This window comes from Oncorhynchus mykiss, chromosome 13 (assembly GCF_013265735.2).
Source record: "Oncorhynchus mykiss isolate Arlee chromosome 13, USDA_OmykA_1.1, whole genome shotgun sequence".
Lineage (NCBI taxonomy): Eukaryota > Metazoa > Chordata > Actinopteri > Salmoniformes > Salmonidae > Oncorhynchus > Oncorhynchus mykiss.
The window spans coordinates 23054784-23070717 of NC_048577.1; the positions used below are offsets into that span (position 1 = coordinate 23054784).

Genomic DNA, 15934 nt, shown 5'->3' on the forward strand with positions numbered 1-15934 from the left:
AAGGGACACCGCAACGATGTGTGGTCCCCATACACGCCTGCTCGTTTCCACAACAGCAGGCAGCTCCTACATCTTGGAAGGGTTTGCTTCTTCCCTCACTTTATCTGACTTGATGATCGATTGAATAACTTTGATTTTGAGTTTGTTATGTTACAGTCTGACTTTCTTCTTTCACTGTAATCAGCTAAATTGTTTTGCTGGGCTGGAACCTTCAATTATTGACCTGCTGATTCTTTTCACCAGACTAATAGCTTGACAAATGTTTTTCTCTGATTTGCTAAAACATGAAATAGCCCGAGAAACATTGACTGAGAAATGAAACGTCTAACGAAAGGTGTCATGTTCTCTTGAGGTACAGCTGTCATTTGTAACAGACAGGTGATGTTGATTTGTGGGCCCCCACCACCTACTCAACCACTAACTCCACCATTAGGTCACTTGGGGCATCAATGGCGAAACACATGGCAAAAAAAAAAATGATTAAATTGTGGTGCGATGCTACACATTCATCTGATTCGGGACTCAACAGGGTGTGACCACATGAAAAGAACAGCAAAAGCATCCGCCCTTGGAGCAGCGCTATCACAGATCGGCCAAGAAAAGAACCTTAGCCGGTTTTCACCACATGTACTGTTTTCCAACCAGTCGGCCACACGCATAGATTAAAAGCTAGCGACATTAAATGGTTGACCACCTGTCTCAGTCCCCTCTCTCTGGCCTACAATGAGACCACGGGGAGATTCCCTTCCGCCGAAATGTGCCACCTGCTTCCTTTAATGTCCAGCGACTTTTTTTCCAACCACAATAGCTCACTTTGTAACCAGTGCCCAGTTTAGCTATGAGGCTACATCAAACACCCACCATCATATTGTGTCCTGACCTCATCTCAGCTGCAAAGTGACGCACTGTTTTAAATCTGGCAAGTGTGGACCTCCTCAGAAGTTGTTTTCTTCATCGGCCTCAAGAGACATCAGTTGGACAAGCAAGTTTTCTCTCTGTCTTTTTCCCAAATGAGATGTTGTGGATTTCTATACTGGCTCTGGTGTTTGTTCAGTGAACATTTGAGAATTAGAACATTTTGAATTAGACCATTCATATCTACCTTTTTCAACTAAGGCTGGAGAGAAAAAAAACATGTTTTTTTTTGTTGTTAAAAACAAATGAAGAAAATGGCGGTTCATGCTGTACAGTACATCATTTGACATTCTGGGCCTCAGTATCAAAGCCTCTACAAAATCCTTTCATGCAGTAGAGTTGAAAGGCAAAACTAAAACCCTTTAAAGCAATCAAACATTCAAACTGTCTTAGACTACAATACAAACCACACTGTCATGGAAATAATGTGTCAAGTACAATGTTTTCCAAGCTCTAAGATTTTGCGTTTGTAGATTACTGCATGTAGCATCATCTTGTAATATCATCTTGGACTGATATTTGGAAAAGTTTCATAGTTCACACAACAAAAACGTGCTTGTTAAATATTTGGGATTAGGGACTTCCCACGGGGCAAAAACCTGTTGAATCAATGTCGTTTCCACGACATTTCAACAAAACAATTCAATGTGATGATGTTGAATTGAGGTGGAAAACTGATTGGATTTGCAAAAAAAGTCATCTACGTCAGGGAATTTTGTTTTTTTCCCACCTGACTTTTAACCTACAGCAAATCCAATGACATGGTGATTTTTTGTTGTTGATTTCACAACTCAACCAACCAAATATAAATCAAATCTAGAACAGACGTCTGTGCCCTGTGGCTCACTTGATTCATCAATCCATTGACCCAATGTTCAAATCAATCTGATACTTCAAAGGAAAACTTGTTGGATGTTTCACAATGAATGAGTCATACAAGTTGTCAGGCAGGCCAAGGCCTTTGTCGTGGGAACCATTTAGGATGGGAGAGCCTTGACACTTGCGTTCAAGGGGCAGCTTGAGGACACATTGTATGACTTAGACCGAGAATGTTCTAGTTGTGTAACCACAGCCCTATGAAGTCCTTTACAGAGCCAGAAGAAGAGAAAACTGAAAAAATCATACTCATTTCAGAGGATAATCTCTTCTCCTCTGTATGTCTGTCATTCTCTCTCTCTCCTTTTTTTTCCCAGGCTCTTTCGCTCTCGCTCTCTCGCTGTCTCCCTCCATCTTTTCCTCTCTCCTCTGTCCTCTCTCTGTCTCCCTCCGTCTTTTCCTCTCTTCTTCACTCTCTCTCCCTCTTCTTGCACTCTTTGCTCAAGGCGAGCTCTTTCATCTTTTGTTCCCACCAAAACAGTCACCCATGACACTTAGGAGTCCATTTAACTTGAATGGAAAAATAAAGACCATGCATCGGGCCGATCCGTTCGGTATAACTAAATTACAGTAATGATGAGCAACAGAGATTATTTGAGACGCCCTATGGGTCAGTGCGAGCCCCTTTGATGGGAGTTTATCAAATTGAACACAGCACATCGCTAGGGGTAGAGAGAGAGCGAGCGAGAGAGGGAGAGAGAAAAATAAAAGAGAGAGAGAGAGAGAGAGAGAGAGAGAGAGAGAGAGAGAGAGGGAGAGAGAGAGAGGGAGAGAGAGGGAGAGAGATGAAAAGAAAAGAGAGAGAGAGGGACAGTCAGTGTTACGCCAAGTTGTGCTCAGTGTTAAATGTAACGGTGCAAGTCAAAAATGGAGAGAATTACATCAAAGGCGACATTCAACAGTGGGATTTTACAACTCAGAGCAAAAAGGCTAACTGTCATCGCAGTTACTGTAAGCTCGGGCATGGTTCTTTTTACTTCCCTGTTTTTGAAATAGAGACGGTTTTCTCTTCTCTCTCATTTTAAATTTCACGTAGGTCAATAGATCAGGCCTAATGTGCAGTGGGTAAAAAAAAGAATGTAGTTGTATGATCTATGTCACCTGCATTGTAATGCACCCCCTCACAAGAACCACACGAGAACCCAGATGGGATCATCAAAGAAGGTGGCGCTTTTCCCCATGCTTTTTCTGTGGCCCTGCTATTGATATAAGAAGAGCATGTTTAAGAGATCAAAGGGGATGCTGGTTTCTAGTAGTAAGGTGTTGCCCTATTTCAACTAAGGCCAGCAGGCAGGAGTCACAAGGTAGGCTACTGTAACCTAACACTTACAGGTAACGGAGCAAGGTCGGGCTTTCCTGTAAACACTTGTGGTTGTCATTTGAAATATGAAATTTGAGAACTCCACAAAATGGCCACCATCTTTTCTCCCTCCACTTCCCACAAGTGCCTGGCTATGCTTCAAACCGCCGCCAACAATACCACCTGTCTTTTTCTAATGTGCAGTAAACAATGAAAACACACTTCAAACATTATCCGCTTGGCACTTGTTTTTCCTACAAGCCCAAACTGTTTATCTTAAAGGCATATATCAAGCCACCTTGAGGCATTGTTTGCAAGTAAGCCACTTCCTTCTCTTTGGTTTGTGTGTATCAGGGCTGTGTCACCCTAAACCACATCTCTTTCAGCGATCAATGGCAACTTCCTGCTACTGCCAAACACTACAGACATGAATCATCTTATAGGCCTACTGCATATAGTTGATAGAACAGTTAGGGCATGGCTGATGGAAACTCCTTCCGGCACCAATGGGGCTGGTACTTCACTTTGTTCATTTGGAATACTGTTTTGAGTACATTTTAGTAACATACTTACCGGGAGTTTAGCATTTTATATTGATAAAGTTGAACCTCAGAAACATTTTAACTTTTTTTTTAAATGCCTTCAGAAGTAAAAAAAAAAAAAGAAAAAAAAAGAAAGAGCTTATACAATGGTAATCAATTCCTTCTTTAACTGCCCAGATGCATTACCAACCAAAACCCTGTGATGGGGAAAAGGATTGTTTCACTTAAAAGCATGTCTTTTGTTCTGGTTATCTGCCTCTCCAGCTAGATTTGGTCCAGATGGAAGTCAAGTAGGTCTCTCCCTCCCTCCCTCCCTCCCTCCCTCCCTCCCTCCCTCCCTCCCTCCCTCCCTCCCTCCCTCCCTCCCCCCGAGAGCTTCCACGTGTGAGGTGGGCATACGAGGGTCATGTGTGACTGTACAGTATTGTGTCAGTTTGTATAATCCAACCATGGCACACCTTTATTTGTGGTCTACTAAAACACGACTGAAAACCAAGCCATCATCTGGTAATCCTCTAGCAAAGGTCATCTGCAACATAACCAGACATCAGTTTTGATAAAACATCAATTACTCAAAATGAATTTCATTCAATAGGAAAGAAAAGGGTTGTGATTATAGGTCACACTTTGAGCTTTTAGATCTGATAGCGTCCAATTCCAAATATCCTGCCAAAATTGGCTCGAAACCCAGCACGCTTCTGTAAATATTCTCTACGGCTCTGGCAACATTAGCCATGTTTCTGGTGACTTTAGAACAGCGACCAGATGTCCTTTGATGTCCGCTGATCCCACTTTGTAGCTGACAACAAATAACACACACGTTTATTACACGGTAAACATTTGATGCCTTCACATTTCTTCCCCTAATCTTTTACAGTTTGTCCTCAGTGGGGGAAAAAAAATGATGAGCTCTCTCTCTATCGCCCTGATTGTCTCTCTCCTTTTTCTTTCTTTCTTTCTTTCTTTCTTTCTTTCTTTCTTTCTTTCTTTCTTTTCTTTCTTTTCTTTCTTTCTTATCCTAGATTAAAGGGACTTGGATACCACTTGAAAAGTTGGATTCTGAAATAGCCAGAACCACATCTGAGAGAAAGACAGAGAATGAACAAGACACCACCAACTCAGGGCAAAAAGAGAGAGAAAAAAAGCATATTGTTCAATATGGAGACCCAGAAGTATAATCCTGTAATATAAGTCATCCGGAGGCAATGAAACAGACTCCAAAGCAACTTTCTGAAGGAGGCCAGAGAGGAAAATAAAAACTGTTGTCAGACAACACATTTGTCCTCTCTAGCGACTAGGCCTCGTTTGGATCTTGTGGCTTCCGAGAAGAGACACGATGGCTATCTGTGATACTTTGTATGTGTGTGTGTGTGTGTGCGCGTGTGTTAGACCATCATTAGCAGAGGACGGATAGTAACCAGCGTCATTGCTTTTCAAAGGGTGACTAAACCCCTGTCTCTTTCATGTGGGTGACGACGTGACCTTGCTTGATCTACGGAGGACGCCGGCCAGGCACCACAGTCCGGTTATAGGCAGCGGTAGGGCAAACAATGCCAGGGCCTGGTGCCATCCACCCCTCCATCCCTCCATCCCCAGCTGCATCCTCTCAACGAAGCCTCGATTGAAGTGGATTCATTTATTTATTCCGCTTTCACAAGACTGACATGAAAGACTTGACTGTGTGTTTCAATGTATTGTAACTTTGTTATCTAAAGAAGGCTTGAGGAAGACACCCCAGAGATCAAAGCTGTGTGGAGACACAAAGTGGAGTCACGTTAAAGTGTGACACGCGTCATGACATCTACTGGTTTCCCAGTAATACTCTCAGACTGGATTTCTTAGTTGTGACGGGGGGGGAATCACCATGGAGGTGTCCCAAATGGCACCCTATTCCCTATGGGCCCTGGTCAAAAGAAATGCACTATAAAGGGAGCCATTTGGGATGCGGACATAACACTAAATGAGTGGCACATACATGGGCATCTACCACAAGGCTCCACAAGTAAGCACCTAAAATTACACAGCTTCCACACTTACTAACGTGGTCAAGGTCGGCCATTTTCCCTGACTGAGACAGAGAATGGCAAAGCCTCACGTCTTCACCCTGATTAAGAAGTATGATTAGTCCTGCCAGGAGAGACCCTGGTATGGTGGAGGTGTGGGTAGAGAGAGAGAGGTGTGGGGGATGAGTAAAATAGGGGCTAAAACCAAATCAGGGCATGAAGACTTATCCACAGTCAGCTGAAGAGTGTTCCAAGGCCTGAGAAAAGAGGAAGCACGGAATCAGATAAGAAAATATAATTTAACCACTCACTTTGCATAAATCTCACCAAAGCCAACTGCCCAGGTGTTGTCAAAAATCTCTCTCTCTCTCTTTTTTCATTTATTTATTTGTTATTTTACCAGGTAAGTTGACTGAGAACACATTCTCATTTGCAGCAACAACCTGGGGAATAGTTATAGGAGAGAGGAGGGGGATGAATTAGCCAACTGTAAACTGGCGATTATTAGGTGACCGTGATGGTTTGAGGGCCAGATTGGGTATTTAGCCAGGACACCGGGGTTAACACCCCTACTCTTACGATAAGTGCCATGAGATCTTTAATGACCTCAGAGAGTCAGGACACCCGTTTAACGTCCCATCCGAAAGAAGGCACCCGACACAGGGCAGTGTCCTGGGGCATTGGGATATTTTTTTAGACCAGAGGAAAGAGTGCCTCCTACTGGCCCTCCAACACCACTTCCAGCAGCATCTGGTCTCCTATCCAGGAACTGACCAGGACCAACCTTGCTTAGCTTCAGAAGCAAGCCAGCAGTGGTATGCAGGGTGGTATGCTGCTGATAATTCTTTAATCTAGGATTCTTTCTAATCCTAGATTAAAGGGACTTGGATACCACTTGAAAAGTGGGATTCTGAAATAGCCAGAACCACATCTGAGAGAAAGACAGAGAATTAACAAGACACCACCAAATCAGGGCAAAAAGAGAGAGGAAAAAAAGCATATTGTTCAATATGGAGACCCAGAAGTATAATTCTGTAATATAAGTCATCCGGAGGCAATGAAACAAATCAACTTTCTGAAGGAGGTCAGAGAGGAAAATAAAAACTGTTGTCAGACAACACATTTGTCCTCTCTAGCGACTAGACCTTGTTTGGATCTTGTGGCTTCCGAGAAGAGACACGATGGCTATCTGTGATACTTTGTATGTGTGTGTGTGTGTGTGCGCGTGTGTTAGACCAACATTAGCAGTGGACTGATAGTAACCAGCGTCATTGCTTTTCAAAGGGTGACTAAACCCCTGTCTCTTTTATGTGGGTGACGACGTGACCTTGCTTGATCTACGGAGGATGCCGGCCAGGCACCACAGTCCGGTTATAGGCAGCGGTAGGGCAAACAATGCCAGGGCCTGGTGCCATCCACCCCTCCATCCCTCCATCCCCAGCTGCATCCTCTCAACGAAGCCTCGATTGAAGTGGATTCATTTATTTATTCCGCTTTCACAAGACTGACATGAAAGACTTGACTGTGTGTTTCAATGTATTGTAACTTTGTTATCTAAAGAAGGCTTGAGGAAGACACCCCAGAGATCAAAGCTGTGTGGAGACACAAAGTGGAGTCACGTTAAAGTGTGACACGCGTCATGACATCTACTGGTTTCCCAGTAATACTCTCAGACTGGATTTCTTAGTTGTGACGGGTCAAAAAAAATCACCTTGGAGGTGCCCCAAATGGCACCCTATTCCCTATGAGCCCTGTTCAAAAGAAGTACACTATTAGGGAATAGGGAACCATTTGGGGTGCAGCCCAAAACATTAAACCAGTGGCGCATACAGTACATGGGCATCTACCACATAGCTACACAAGTAACCCCCCTACAACTACACAGCCTCTACACTTACTGTACTAAAGTGGTCAAGGTCGGCCATTTCCCCTGACTGAGACAGAGAATGGCAAAGCCTCACGTCTTCACCCTGATTAGGAGGTGGGATTAGTCCTGCCAGGAGAGACCGGGGTGTGGTGGAGGTGTGGGTGGAGAAAGCGAGCGAGCGGGAATGAATAAAAGAAGGGCTAATACCAACTCAGGGCATGAAGACTTATCCACCATTGACTGAAGCGTCTTCCCGAGTCCTGACATAAGAGAAGGAAACCACAGCAGGGGGGGAAAAAAAACGTTAAGTTGGCATAAGTCTCACCAAGCCAACTGCCCAGATGTTATCAACAAAAATCTCTCTTTCTCTCTCCCCTATGGAATATTCCTTTGATTCCAGAATCATGCTGGTTCGCTAATCTAAGCAGTTCCAACCCACCAAGGTGGAGTCGGCTGCCTTTGCAGTGTTTGGTTACACTGAATTGTATGTCGCCACCACACCACCTGCATTGCTGTCGACTGCTGGTGGGAAGAAGGTAGCCTCAATATGAACCATTGACTAGGCTACTGCTCGTGCATCAGCCCAGGCATTGCTGACAGGTCCTCTGATCCTCCCCTCACAACAGCGGGATGTGCAAGAAAACAAGCCCTCATTTGGATTAGAATAATCGTTCGTACTTTAATATTACCTAAACGAGGCCAACCCTCTGACTCGGGAAAAGGACTGTTTGGTTTTGAAGCAAGATCCTCACTCTGTCCATCGACTCTATCCCACCCCGATGGCACTGCCTCAGGTTGGCCACTAGCTGGCGTGAGTGGACAACTTGAGGCAACTTGGTGGTTATGCAGACATGAGGTCAGGCATTTTTCAGGCGTTTTTTCAGAATGCCATCAATTAAGGTTTTCCCTTACGATGTTGCAATATGTCCGTTATATGCGGTCGCAAATCTTTCGTGGGTGGAATTGGGAAAAACTCACCCTGGGAACTCGCCAACGCAAAATCCCAGTATTCACCTTGGGAAAAAAAACGGTCAGAATTATTTATCTTTCAGAACTCCATACCCACATGTTCCTCCTATTTCCTCCCATCACCATTGTGTGGGATTAACCATAGCCCGTAGATGCATCTGTCACCCTAAATGAGCCATAGACAAAGAAGGGAGCTTTAATGAGTGTCTGGGAGAGAACAGTCGAGGTTCTGCCCATCAATTAGGACTGCTTAGACTAGTGGCCTTTGAAGTGTACTGGACTCCAAGTCCCAGCATGCTCTATGGCATAGACCAGGGGTGGAGGACGGGAGGCCTACTGAGGTAATACATCACCACACCTCAGAATACAGATGAGAATGGAATGAGATTCTATTTTTCTGATCATTTCAACCTAACACCAACCACTCTTCCACCATCTCTTCTTCTTTCCTTCGCTTATACAGTAGCTTCTGTTAGAAATCATTTTGCTAGAAATTCCAACTGCAGGAGCCTGTTCATGTCTCCTGTATCTTGCTCTTCAACCCAACCCAATACTCTCACATAAAACACATTCTAAAACATCAATTATTGCTTCTCCATCCACTCAAATAACTCCAAGCAAATGATCAGAATTTTTCCTCGCATTACCGCCTAGCATTACCGCTAACGATACTAACGATAGAAAGCATACTGGATACTGCGTGTTCATGTCTTCAACCACGAAACAACCACGAAACAACGTTTAGTCCCCTTAGGACAACTCATCTCACTTGGATGGATTTTTGCCACGGAGGGCTACTGAGAGAGGGGACAAGAGAGAAAAGGGGGATAGAAAGCGAGAGAGCAAACAAGTGAGGAGAGCTAGAGAGAGAGAGACAGACCGAGAGAGAAACGCAAAAGACGGGAGAGAGAGAGAAAGACAATAATCGTTTGGAGTCAGAAAACACATTTCAAAGAGGCTCCAAACAGCCTGCATGTGAAATCGGATAGCAACTAATAAAGTGAATCTCTTCACAACAATAAATAATGCATCAAGAGGAAACATGAAACAGAGAAACTTGTTTGATCCTCAGAAAGACGGAGAAAAGGGTTTATTAACGGACGTCAGTGCGTTGCATTCATGTCATGGAGGAGCACTCGTACCAGGCCTCATTTAAAGTCAATATCTGAAGAACTTCTCCGCAACTTTGCCGACGTGTGGTCCGGATGAATATTATGTGAAATAAGTTGAATGCATTTGTGTGAAATCGAGTGTCAGCCTATAGTTGGTTGGTGAACATGCTGTCATGTTTGGAAGTGTCCTGAAAACTGTTCAAGTGCGGTCCTGGCTCGCCCTGAGGCAATGAAGAAATGCATTTTCCATCTATTTTTCCTTGCTATGGTGTGATACGTAAACAGTGACAAATTCTTACACCAACCCCCCCCACCCCACCCCCCCTCTAGGTCTCCCTCCATTCAGTAACCAATGGAAACCCTTGTGACTCCACCTACAGTCGGCCTCTGCAGTTCTTTCATGTCCTGCCTCGCTGCCCCAGTGGGGAAGGAGAGTCAGTTCTCATGACTCAGTACAATCAACCGGCCGCCCCCGCGAGGGGGGGGAATAGATAGTTCTGACCACCGGCTGACGGCCAAGGACAGAGGATCAAACTAACTGCATAGCGGGGCAAGAGCAGCAGGGGGGGGGGGGGGGGGGGGGGTTTCCTCTGCTAATCTCCGTTAGAATTGACATGCAAAGCGGTTTGGGTAAACGGGACAGGGTTGCACTGTGGCTGGCTTGCAGTCGACTGTATGGTTTTAATATGAATCACTGGATAGGAAGGTAGAGTTCAGTTTTGTAGTAGAAATGTATATTTTTGGAGCTGACTTGTGTTGTCTGTTGACAGTGTGTGTGTGGTGTAGCAATGAGTTTGGTGTGTATGTGGTGTAGCAATGCGTTTGGTGTGTTTTTAGTGTGTGGTGTAGCAATGAGTTTGGTGTGTATTTAGTGTGTGTGTGGTGTAGCAATGGGTTTGTGTTGAGTGTGTGTGCGTGCATGTTTGAGTTTTTCCTGACCACTTGACCTGACAGAGTATCTCACAGCTGCACAACACTGACATCATGTGACATCATTTGGAAATTGAGTTTATACTGTATTGAGTAAGATGTTGGGTCAAGTCATCTACAAAGATACAAGCAAACAGTATATTTTATTCATCGTAAAATTAGTTCTCTACAGAAAAATGATTCCGAAGAACAAATGGATAGCATTACATAGAAATACACATGACATTTAATTCACAGGCAATCAATGTTCTTGGTCTCAATTTGCTTTGTCATGCATAGCGTTTCAGCACTGGGCTATCTCAGATGGCAGGGAATCAGAGTTGAATTGATATGAAATCCTACTTGGTTCTAGAAAGGAAAACACACAGACATCATGAAGACTTGATGGTTAATGTTTTATATAGAAAATAACCAACAAGAAAAAAATGCTTGCGCTCTAGTCTCACCTTCGAAGCATTCTGGGATCTTGAGTTTTCCATTGATGCATTGGGTTGACACTGCATAGCCACACTTCTTCTCCTCGTTCATACAATAGACCAAGACGACGTCCGCATGCGAGATTCTATTGGGCTCGAAATCCTCTATCCAAAATTTCTTTCCATTGTAAAGGATGCGTCCTCTTTTAATACCTACCTTGCAGGAAGCTGTGGAACAAAGAGTGAAATTAGGATCAATAATTATAGTATTGGCACAGGGAGCCAGGTGGATATTACTATTTAGAATTTCAAAAAACGGCAACATTCAGCTATTCAAAAACACAGATTTGACAGGTTACCAAATAAGTTTGGTTAAACAAAATACAAAATTGTCACAAAATCAGTGGTCCTACCCCTGCAAACTGGCTCCTTTGACCAATCCCCTGTTTTAAGACATTCAATCTCCACAGGCCCATCCAGGACATAGTCTACATTACATCCATATTTGACAGTCTCCTTGAAGCCGTACTCCCTCTTGTCAGTATTGGTCATGTAGCCGTTGCTGATGCCTGTTGGCGCTGAACAGGTCACCACTGGAAACAAACAGAGGTCAATCAGGGTTAGTGTGTGTTCAGAATACCACTTTAACTTTGTCCACAAAGCAAATCACTTGTCATTTATTACCACACGAAAAGGTGCAATTTGTATTTCATTTCATTTCCCCAGAGGTATCACAGACATATCTGGCCAAAACTAAAACAAACAAACGGTTACACGAGCCAATAACCATCCCCCTCAGCTTACAAAAGTTCACGCTGCTCAGCAATAAAAATAAAGATGTTTTATTGTCACATACAGCGCTCCTGGAGCAAGTTAGGGTTAAGTGCCTTGCTCAAGGGCACATCGACAGATTTTTCACCTTGTTGGCTTGGGTATTCAAACCAGCGACCATTTGGCTACTGGCCCAACACCCTAACCCAGGGATGGGCAACAATACAACAGATTAGAGCCTTTGACTGATAACACTGTACCTACATTTACATTCTGGTGGCTCAGTCCAGTTTCCGTCAGTGCTGCACGATCCCCTCTCACTGCCTATGAGGACAAGTGGAGGGAAACACTCATAGGTCCCCCCAAAACCAAACACAACCGTTTCGCCTGTCAACTTTCTGTCGTAGACCATTTTCCCATATTTAGGTATTGGAGGAAGACCACACGTCACCGCTAACAGAGGGGAGAGATTTCATTCACATGCTCATTAAATCACTCACATTTGATTGAAATACGTGATATTCTCTCTCTCTCTATATATATATATATTTTAAATCAGAGACATACGATGTAACATATGAGTAGCATAGTCTACGGTAAAGCCATTATTCAAATCTCCGTTTTACACATCGTAGAATGCTCTTCACAGTTACAGCAATACGGCCACGTTTACATTGTGCTTATAGGCTTGCACGTATCAATGTGAGTTTGTATGCATTTATCAATGTGAGATCATGTTGAATCATTAGTGCTCAGTGCCAGAGCAGCTATGTATTTCAGTGGGAGGCAGACGCCTACGTGCGCACGTCGGTGGGGGATCACTCCATTGACCGTCGTACAAGCACTCAATGGTACTGGCTCCTTGCAGGGTATACCTGTAGACAACATTACCGTAATCTGTCAAATGATGTACTAAAAAAAAAAAAATAACATAAAGCACACACTATATTAGGTGTATGGGTATACAGTGATTTCAACTTTGACCTACTTCACGTGTGTTTGATACAATAACATGTTATCGACTTTGACAGCACGGAGAGGTGGCCAGTCGTCAACGAAACGCTAGAATGGAATTTGTAAATGCTATTCCCCATACCCCTCGTGGCAGGTGTAGTTGATGACACTCTGGTAGACAATGTCCACAAACTCCATGTCTCCATGGCCCAGCGCTTCTGGGAGAGAGCAACTCTTTACTGCATCAGAAGTTTAAAAAAAAGAAAAAAGAAAAAGAGAGTCAGTCAGCATTGCTCAACAGTTCCATCAATACGAGCATCAACTGATCATCATTGTAACATTGAGTATCAATTGATAATACTTGCAATATACTGAGCATCAATTGATAATATTTGCAATATACTGAGCATCAATTGATAATACTTGCAATATACTGAGCATCAATTGATAATACTTGCAATATAGTGAGTATCAATTGATAATACTTGCAATATAGTGAGTATCAATTGATAATACTTGCAATATAGTGAGTATCAATTGATAATACTTGCAATATAGTGAGTATCAATTGATAATACTTGCAATATAGTGAGTATCAATTGATAATACTTGCAATATAGTGAGTATCAATTGATAATACTTGCAATATAGTGAGTATCAACTGATACACTGATTTTTTTTTTTTTTTTTTGAGTATCAAATGATGATACATGAGCAGCAATACTGTTTCAGGTCAAACTTTATAAAAACGTCCTACTTGAGCACGTGAGTCTAGACTTGGTCCAGCCTCCGCTAGCAGTGCAGCTGATTGTGCGAGAGCCTGAGGTGGGTGTGTACCCTCGTTTACACGACAGCGCCACCTCGTCTCCGGGGGAGTACACCCTCTGGAGCCCCTCCAGTTCCATACCGTCACCCAGGGGCGGGCGGCCACATTCTGAGGGGGCAGACAAGCAAAGGGACGGGTCAATAAACACACACACACACACACACAAAAAAACGTATAGATTAACCAAAGAAGTGCCTGTGCAACTCCCCAGACATTCAGTTGACATTTTACGTAATGTCTAGTGATAGTTTGTTGAGCATAAGAAGGTAGGTGGACTATTCAAATAAAGTATATTTTTCCTTTCAGCTTACAGTAACTGAAAGTATTCGTCAACATGACACAAGCCCATTTGTCTCAACACACTCTGACAACATGCTCACTGAGAGTACGGAGGAATATTGAACAGCATACAGCGCAGAAACACAAAAGGCTTCTGAAATCAAGAGGTCAAAACACTGGAACACAAATGGAACAAAAACACAAACGCAACATGTAAAGTGTTGCTTCTATGTTTCATGAGTCTTTCATATGCACAAAAATCGTATTTCTCTGAAATGTATTGCACTAATTTGTTTACATCCCTGTTAGTGAGCATTTGTCCTTTGCCAAGATAATCCATCCACCTGACAGGTGTGGCATATCAAGAAGCTATCATTACACAGGTGCACCTTATGCTGGGGACAATAAAAGGCCACTCTGAAATCTGCAGTTTTGTCACACAACATAATGTCACAGATGTCTCAAGTTGAGGGAGTGTGCAATTGAATGTTCATTTCTCTTCCATAAGCTGCTTCCAATGTCTTTTTTAGAGAATTTGGCAGTACATCCAACCGGCCTCACAACCGCAGACCACGTGTAACCATGCCAGCCCAGGACCGCCACAACCAGCTTATTCACCTGCGGGATCGTCTGAGACCAGCCACCCGGACAGCTGATTAAATTGTGGTTTTGCACAACCAAATCATTTCCGCACAAACTGTCTCAGGGAAGCTCATCTGCATGCTCGTCGTCCTTACCAGGGCCTTGACCTGACTGCAGTTCGGCATCGTAACTGACTTCAGTGCGCAAAGGCTCACCTTCGATGGCCACTGGCAAGCTGGAGAAGTGTGCACTTCAAAAATTAATCCTGGTTTCAACTGTAACGGGCGTGTATGGCGTCGTGCGGGCGAGCGGTTCGCTGATGTCAACGCTGTCAGAGTGGCCCTTGGTGGTGGTGGGGTTATGGTATGGGCAACCACAAGCTACGGACAATGAACACAATTGCATTTTATCGATGACAATTTGAATACAAAGAGATAACGTGGCGAGATCCTGAGGCCCATTATCGTGCCATTCATCTGCCGTCATCACCTCATGTTTCAGCATGATATTGCACAGCCCCATGTTGCAAAGATCTGTACAAAATACCTAGAAGCTAAAAATGCCCCAGTTCTTTCATGACCTGCATACTCACCAGACATGTCATCCATTGAGCATGTTTGGAATGCTCTGGATCGACATGTACGACAACATGTTCCAGTTCCCGCCAGCAATATCCAGCAACTTCACAAAGCCATTGAAGAGGCATGGGACAACACTCCACAGGCCACAATCAACAGCCTGATCAACCCTATTAGAAGGAAATGACGCTGCCAATATCCAGCAACTTCACAAAGCCATTGAAGAGGCGTGGGACAACATTCCACAATCAACAGCCTGAGATGGCGTCGCACTGCATGAGGCAAATGGTGGTCACACGCCCATACTATTTTTTTTAAAGGTGTTTGTGACCAGCACATCTGTGAAATGTCATGTGAAATTCATAGATTAGGACCTAATGAATTTATTTCAATTGACTGATTTCCTTACATGAACTGTAACTCAGTTTAAATTGTTGCATTTATATTTTTGTTCAGTGTAGAGACCGTAATAATAGATACTATACCTTTCTTGGTTGTCACTGGTGTATACAAGGCAAGCAGACAGATCAGCGGCAAAGACAGACTTGACAGTGCCATCGTCTGTGGTGTGGAGAGAGCGTCTCTCCTCTCTGGTTTCAAGGGTAAAAATCGGAATGTCGTTGGAGCTCCCAACTTTTTATGTTCGAGGTAATTGGAGAAGGGTCGATGACAACGCCGAATGAGGCAACCTCTGGCTCTTTTACTATTTACGTAATTTACCGTAAAGCACCAGACCTTTGTGAACCTTACTGTTGCCCCACCCCCATTCCTAGTACACATCACCAGTTTTCTGTAACTCTTCACCAAATCATGGTTGCCAGATCCATTTATGTGGTACAATAAAGTTGACTGAAGCTATTCTAGCAGTATAACATTGATGTGGCTAGATGACGCAGATCTACACACGCAGACCTACTACTATGAATATTTATGTGTGTGATTTTTTTATCTGTGAACAGAATGGAATGCATTTGTAATCTCATACAGCTTCTGTTTGTTGTTCTTGTTGCAAAA

At 43.6% G+C, this 15934-nt stretch overlaps 1 protein-coding gene across 1 annotated transcript; it reads right to left on the minus strand.

Annotated features, from left to right (window-relative positions):
• Positions 1–10638: 10638 nt before the first annotated feature.
• Positions 10639–15864, minus strand: LOC110485975 (beta-2-glycoprotein 1). Its single transcript, XM_021557247.2, has 8 exons — positions 15406–15864; positions 13413–13589; positions 12798–12894; positions 12500–12576; positions 11966–12154; positions 11344–11523; positions 10961–11158; positions 10639–10862 (listed from the first exon to the last, which is right to left on the minus strand). Exons 1-8 carry the CDS (start codon positions 15698–15700, stop codon positions 10798–10800), a joined length of 1278 nt encoding a protein of 425 aa, XP_021412922.2. The 5' UTR covers positions 15701–15864; the 3' UTR covers positions 10639–10797.
• Between the last annotated feature and the right edge of the window lie 70 nt (positions 15865–15934).

What these genes read in the sequence shown, in the direction of transcription:
- LOC110485975 (XM_021557247.2), bottom strand. Translation starts at nt 15,700, where the DNA reads ATGTGTACTAGGAATGGGGGTGGGGCAACAGTAAGGTTCACAAAGGTC. An exon ending in GTCTAGACTCACGTGCTCAA is followed by an intron (nt 12,895 to 13,412) that starts GTAGGACGTTTT and finishes CTTCTGATGCAG; the next exon opens with TAAAGAGTTGCTCTCTCCCA. An exon ending in TGAGCCACCAGAATGTAAAT is followed by an intron (nt 11,524 to 11,965) that starts GTAGGTACAGTG and finishes GTTTGTTTCCAG; the next exon opens with TGGTGACCTGTTCAGCGCCA.